At 36.6% G+C, this 7,521-nt stretch overlaps 1 protein-coding gene across 7 annotated transcripts in view; it reads left to right on the plus strand.

Moving 5' to 3' along the window:
- Positions 1-6,288, plus strand: part of LOC106882651 (uncharacterized) — a 138,977-nt gene extending 132,689 nt beyond the window's left edge. For 6 of the 7 annotated variants that reach the window (XM_014933398.3, XM_014933399.3, XM_014933397.3 and 3 more), the window contains one exon: positions 4,713-6,288. In XM_014933398.3, the coding sequence (XP_014788884.1) occupies positions 4,746-5,864 (1,119 nt within the window). In that variant the 5' untranslated portion in view covers positions 4,713-4,745 and the 3' untranslated portion in view covers positions 5,865-6,288. The remainder of the gene's footprint in view (positions 1-4,712) is intronic. The other variant, XM_014933401.2, reaches the window with a different exon arrangement.
- Positions 6,289-7,521: the final 1,233 nt, after the last annotated feature.

Consider the following 7,521-nt stretch of genomic DNA (forward strand, 5'->3'; position numbering starts at 1 on the left):
CATTACGACTATGGTGACGGAGATGGCAGAATCGTTAGCACGCCAGGGAAAATAGTAAGCGGTATTTCGTTTGTCTTTACGTTCCGAGTTCAAATTCTGCTGAGAACGACTTTGCCTTTTATCCTTTCGAAATCAATATAATAACTACCGGTTGAACACTGCGGTCGATGTAATCGACTATCCCTCTCCCCCACAATTTCAGGCCTTGTGCCTTTTGTAGCAAAGAATATATTTTACAACTCTTACATTACGATCGATAGATAGATGGATAGATAGATCCATCTTCGTCAATTTCATGCAATTCTTTCTGCTCCTGTCTAACAGGTCCTCGTGCATTTTAGGTCTTCTTAGTGTTACCGACACCAGATGTTCTTGGACTAGTTCTTTTTTTCTCCGTATTCCCCCTTCCGGTGTCCATGTCATTGCAGTCTTGCAAAATGAAATGTTTGGCAGATGCAAAATCTGACCTACCACAAGCGAAACTGACATAGATCAATGATGTTTTGCAATAGCTGGGATTTGCTTTGCAATTTGTAATTCTGTTTCGCCAGGTGACTTTGAAGATATTATGTAAGCATCGTTATGGGAATCTTTTCTTTTTTCTTTTATCTGTTTCAATTATTAGACTGTGACCATGTTGAGGCACCGCACTGTAAAATTTTAGTCAACCCTCGTTCTTTTTTAAAGCCTGGTACTTATTCTACCGATTTCTTTTGCCGAACCGCTAAGTTACGGGGACGTAAACACATCAGCACCAGTAGTCAAACGGTGGAGGGGGGGGGGGCAAACACTGACACAAACACACCTGTGTGGTAAGAAGCTTGCTTCTCAACCATCTGGTTCCGGGTTCAGTCCCACTACGTGGCACCTAGGGCCGATCAAAGCTTTGTGAGTGGATTTGGTAGACGGAAACTGAAAGAAGCCCGTCACATATATATATTTATATATAATTATTACAAATAAAAGGGTAAAGGATTATCAATTTATTAATTTATTAATAAATTAATAATTAATAATTTTTACCAAGCCCTTCGGTATGTAAACACCATTATCAGTGAAGAACTTATTTAAAAGTTCTTATACATTTATAAACATAATTAAGGGATCAGCAACAGTTGCTTCACCACATACCGAAGTTCAGAACTAGCAGCTAAAGTGCTGAAACTCCAACAGATAGCATTACTTGTAACTCACAAAGGCAAAACAAGAAGAAAAAATAACGAACCTAACCAGTCGTAGTTAATCATAGACGCGTTTCTGGCTTAGAAGAGAAAAACTCTTCATTTCCTCATCAGTATGATATTCCAGTTTCAAATTCGACAGCATTTTAGCTGCTATTTCTGAACTTCGGTATGTGGTGAAGCAAATGTTGCTGATCCCTTAATTATGTTTATATATATATATATATATATATATATATATATATATATATATATATATATATATATACATGTGTGTGTCCTCACCCCACCACCACTACCACCATCGCTTGACAACCGTAACTTACATGTTAAATATAGCAGCCAAAACCGCTATAAATCCATTATATCACTCATATCATTTCTCCTCACGATAAAAACTGTCTTCAGTCGACATAGCAAATAGAATCCACAACTTGAAAATAATTGGTTAATTCCTTATTGAAATTTCGGGGTGTTATATTTTCGTAACTCATATCTGGTGATTTTGTCGTGGCTCGAGATTACCGGTCTTTTCAAATAAACGATGTGCATGGCATTTGAATTCAAAACTTGATTGTATAGATAGAGGGGGAAACATTCCTATTGCCGGTCGGGGATTCATGCTAGCCCCAAGGTAAAGTCTTGTTTTGATTTCTGTCTATCGGAATATTCCGCTGACGAGGCGAATGGATCCCTTAAGTTGACCCTAACCCTAACGCCAAAATTGCAATAGGGAATTAACCAATTATTTTCAAGTTGTGGATTCTATTTGCCATGTCGCCCGAAGAGTGATATAATGGCTTTATAACAGTTATATATATATATATATATATATATATATATATATATATATATATATATATATGATAAAACGAAAGGTTTATATATGGTAGCTTTCTGGTAAAGCACGGTCACTTTCATAGTGTTCGTTACGTATTTGGTTAATATGTATAAGACAGACTTCTTTCAATTTCTATCTACCAAATCCACTCACAAAGCTTTGGTCAGCCTGAGGCTATAGTAGATAACACTTACCCAAGGTGCCACGCAGAATCATGTGGTTGGGAAGCAAACATGTTACCACACAACCATGCGTTGGCAAATATTTTCCATTTTTCACTACTATGTAGAACCATTAATAGAGCTATAGTTTAGCACGATATAGTTGAATATTATTGTTGGTAATTAGTGTGCTTAAGCTTGTTGTTGAGCAGATTATGTAGATACGTGTGTATGAGTGTTTGTGTGGGTGTGTTTTAAGAAACTTTGTTTCTCAGCCATATTCTCCAGGTTGACACCTTGCGTAATTGGCTTCTACTATAGCCTCGGGCAGACCAAGGCTTCTCTGTGTGTGTGTGTGTGTGTGTGTGTGCGTGCGTGCAAAGTTAAAACAGACGAAAGCCGTAACTTTGTGGGATATGATCCTTGTGTACTGCCATGTGTCTTTTCAGACCTGAATTTGACTTGGTGGAAAAACAGGATGAATAGATTTCAATACGCGCGCGCGCGTGTGTGTGTGTGTGTGTGTGTGTGTGTGTGTGTGTGTGTGTGTGTAAGGGCGTTGTAGTTCGCTTGAAGCATTGTAATATTGAAGAAGGTAAAGACAGAGAAAATAGAAAGCTTCTGACAATGCAGAAAGTTTTATAAAACCTTTATATTTCAGGCGCAAAAAGCCTTTTTTTATATTTCAAGGTAGGGGATTTGAATGGATTAACGGAACTTGCATAACTGGATATTTCCCAGACTGTTTTTCTTCTGAAGATGGGCCTTTACGCCTGAAATATAAATGTTTTATAACATTTTCCGCATTGTCAGAAGCTTTCTATCTTCTCTCTTTTTCTTTTTAACCTTCTTATATATATATATATATATATATATATATATATATATATACACACACACACACACTTTCTCCTCGACATACGACCATCACTTACAACCACAAAAAAATAAGGAAATAAATAAATAAATAAATAGTCGATTATCGGATGTTGGGCAGCTGTGCGTATGATGGAGCATCTAGCACCGCAGGCCTCCCTCAGACGTCCACTGTCTCTAGCGCAGTCGCTTTCAAGCATCAGTTGCGTTTGAATGAAATAAGTGTTGAAAAATATAAATCCGACATACGACCAGATCGTCTTACGACCTGTCAATCGGAACGGAACTCGATCGTAAGTCGAGGAGTAGGTGTATATTATTTAAAGCAGTTTGATTCGTTTCCGTGCGATTTAAAGTTTTGTGGGCGTCTCACAGAAGCCCGTCTCTTTCAGGCTTTCATTGTCGAATGGAGAAATATTATTCAGTAATCTATGCCTGTTAGAGACCCTCGAAGCTTTAAATGGCATGTAACTCCTACTAAATGTGTTCAGTGGGGTTTTTTTTTCTTTCGTCTTTCCACTCAATCGACAGAAAGTTACAAAGATTATTCATTAGCCAAAAGTTGTGCGCTTGACACTTATCAAACTTACCGTACGTGTACACACACACACACACACACACACACACACACACACACACACACACATACACACACATACGCACATATTTACACTCGCGCACAGCTATTTCAGATATGTTGAATGCATTCATTCTCGATTGCATTACGTGCTATTTATGCATTGTTGTATTTTTGTTTTTCTCTAATTTTTATGATAACCATTATTTTCAGGCACTATTTCATTACATTTCAGATTGAAATTTTTCCTACTTTCCTTTAAACAATGTTAGATTTGTTATTTGATGTAGATCAAATGCTGTGTTGTAGATATCAGTTTTAAAATCTTCCGCTTAACAGTTAAAATTTAAAAGACAAAAATATTAGTACGGTACTGTATAAATTAAATAAATTCAATATCACGATTAAAAAATAACAATTGCAGCGTGGAAGGTGTTTATAAGCCATTTAAGAAACACACAAAAACCGTTAGATTCACTTCAACATTTAAATTTAATTTGCCAAAATATTTTCGTCGCTTTGTGACCGCGACCTGTTCACTGACAAAATTCCGTGCTGCATCTCAAAGCGACGAAAATATTTTGGCAAATTAAATTTAAATGTTGAAGTGAATCTAACGGTTTTTGTGTGTTTTTTAAATGGCTTATAAACACCTTCCACGCTACAGTTGTTTTCGTTCCAGCACACGATCTCAGATCAGGTCACTTGCTATGCAAGTACATCTCCGTAATTAAAAAATAACTTCCTTGTTAATATTTGACATATAAATAGGGCAACGGAGCTGGCAGAAGGCATAGCGGGTAAAATGCTTAGCGGCATTTCGCTCGTCTTCATGCTCTGAGTTCAAATTCCGCCGAGGTTGACTTTGCCTTTCATCCTTTCGAAGTCGATAAGTTAAGTACTGGGATCGATGTAATCGACTTACCCCTGTCCTGAAATTGCTGGTCTTGTGCCAAAATTTGCAATCAATATTTTTACATATAACCTTCAAAATATTTGAAAATAATTTCTTATTCATGAAACATGCTTCATTTTTCAAAAGTTCAATTTTAATATCTCGTTTTTGTTTCGATTAGTTGTAGGCTTTTGGACAAAAATTAACAGAGAAAATGCCTGAATCTGCCGAAGGTGACTGGTCTTTAATTGAAGCCGCCAGAGATGGACGTCTTTCAAATGTTCAAGAGTTGTTGGAAAGCAAATGTGGTAATTATATCCACCGTGACCAATCAGGTCGGACACCTTTACATTATGCTGCTGAAAATGGTAACCTACAGATATTGTGTTTGCTCATTGAAGCTAACTTTGATATAAACGCTAAAGATAACCAAGGTCAGACACCTTTGCACATAGCTTGCCACTATCGACAATTGGACATAGCAACTTGCCTGATCGCTCTAGGCTGTGATGTTAATACGTGCGACGTTCAACACAACACACCACTGCACCGTGCCACACGCTCAAATCTCGATCAGTTGGTATCTATGCTTTGTGAATGTGGTGCGTCAGTGAATGCTCTTAACTGCTGTCAATGGTCACCATTGTATGAATCTATTCGAATTGGCAATGAAACCATAATATCTTGCCTGCTTGAATATGGCGCTGACACCAACTTAATACAAAGAAATAACATGTCACCTTTCCTTACAGCAATATTTTACCACCGAATTGCATCGCGGAATAGCTACAATATAAGTTCGATTCTGAAATCTTTCATTCAATACGGCAGTCTTCTGAGTCACAGTGACGGTGTCTGGTCCCATTTATCAGCTGCTGTTTCCATTGATCAGACGGACGTTGCTATCATACTTATTCTAAACGGATGCCGCATTGAAAAGCGTGGACGTTACAGTCGCAGTCTTCTAGTTGATATGTTTGATCGGTGTGAAACCCGATTAGTGAAACTTTACGTTTTAGCCGGATATGCGGTGACTTGGGATGAAATTGATCAATGTTCACGGCGTGTACCCAGCTTCTCTCGTTCATTTATGAGACTCGTTCAACCGGGTTCGGACATTTCAAGTGCCAGACGACACCTTCTCGATTGGTTACGTAAACGTATTAAAACACCTTGTACACTCAGTGAAATCTGTCGAACCTCAATTCGTTCTAAATTAAATGAAGTCAGTGGAGACACAAACATCAACCCATTCATTGAGCGGTTGCCATTACCTAAATCTATCAAAGCCTATATAGGTATGTCCGATTGGATCTCAGAAAACTTGTCTTGACAATATTAATATAAATTTCTTTGGACTTAGCTCAAGGCGAGATTTTGTAGGAATGGAATTTAGTCTATTGAATTGACTACTGTATATTACTGGTGCTTATTTTATGAAACCTGAGGTGATGAGTAAAAAATAAAGTTGCCACCTGTGGAATCTGAGGTCAGAAACAAGAAACGCTGCACTAAATACAATAAAACATTTAGTTCGGCGTTATACTGTTTGTGTTAACATAACGGATGTAAAATATTCATGCAATGACAACAGCATGACCATAATTTAATCGATGTGAATATTAAGTTTTATTTTTGTATGGATATATATTTATACTTATGCTTGTGTTTTTGACAGTATTTTCATTTCATTTACTGATTTTGGTTTACCTCGACGATTGCGTCAGCAAAATAAAACAAATATGTTGGGAAAAGAATTTAAGATTGCTACTTCTTTTTCTCTTTCAGTTATCAAAATATTTTTTTGTAAAGTGTTCACCAGTTTAGCCGTTAAATACAAGGTGTCTCAGAATTAACTATCTATTTCAATAAAACCGGGCAAATTAAAAAAAAAACTGAAAGACGTTTATGTTTATTACTTAATTATGATGCCAAAACAAATAGATTTATAAATCTTACCTCAAAACTTTATCGAAAATTTTCAACATGTGTTTCCGTCTGTATCTCTTCAAATTTAAATCCATCCTTAGCGTTGCGAAACACATTTTCAAGCATTTCAGGAGTTATCCCTGCACTGCTAACTGAATGCGTTCTTTCAGTTCAGCTAAACTATTACTCCATGCTGGGGGTGGAGGTTGAGAAAATGATTGCAACCAAATTAAAAAAAAAAAAAAAAAGCTGTCGTGCACAGGAAAGCGAAAATAAAATTATAAAAATTATAAGTTATCTACAAAATTTTAAATTTATACACTTTTAGCACGTATTAAACATGATAAACATAAATAAAAGTGAATTTTTTTTTAATTGTCCGATTTCACTGAAATATTTAATTCTGAAACACCGTTTTTATAACACTTCTATGTAACCCTTTTCCAATGTTCATCATAATCTAGTTTCGTTTACTTAGTTCATGCATTTAGACAGGCAAAGTTCTGATCGAAGCACACCATATAACTGGGCATAACATTTTTCGACATTTTTTTTTTTCAGATTTATATTTAGAAACCTGAAGGATTACGATTTTACAAAAAGAAATTTAGCTTTAATTTGTTCATCCCCATTTAAAACCTTTCAATTTATTAGTGATTTAATTTTTTTATTTTCATTTTTCATTTTTCAAAAATAATTTTTGAAAATGAAAATGTGACGCAGTTTCGCGCATCCGCGAAGCACGCTAGAAGCGACAGTTTCTTTCATTTTGTTTCTGTAGACACAAATGATGAAAGCTTCTTCCTTTGTGCGTGTGTGTATAAGTGGTCTGATCAATAAGTATCCGGACTGTTGCCATAGTAACGAGGCTAAAGCACGCAGAGTGAAGCCGCTTGACACAGATTGACCTTGAACTCTGCTGTCCATGTGCACTAAGTTTTAACGTTCTAGCTCACTTCCGCTGTTTACAGCAGTGCTTGGAAGGGAGGTGTGTAGCGTGTGATCGTCGCATTGACCATGACAGAGAAAGTTGAGCAGAGAATCTGCGTCAAATTTTGCCA

The sequence above is a fragment of the Octopus bimaculoides genome, chromosome 3 (genome assembly GCF_046866305.1).
Source record: "Octopus bimaculoides isolate indiv1 chromosome 3, ASM4686630v1, whole genome shotgun sequence".
NCBI classification, from domain to species: domain Eukaryota; kingdom Metazoa; phylum Mollusca; class Cephalopoda; order Octopoda; family Octopodidae; genus Octopus; species Octopus bimaculoides.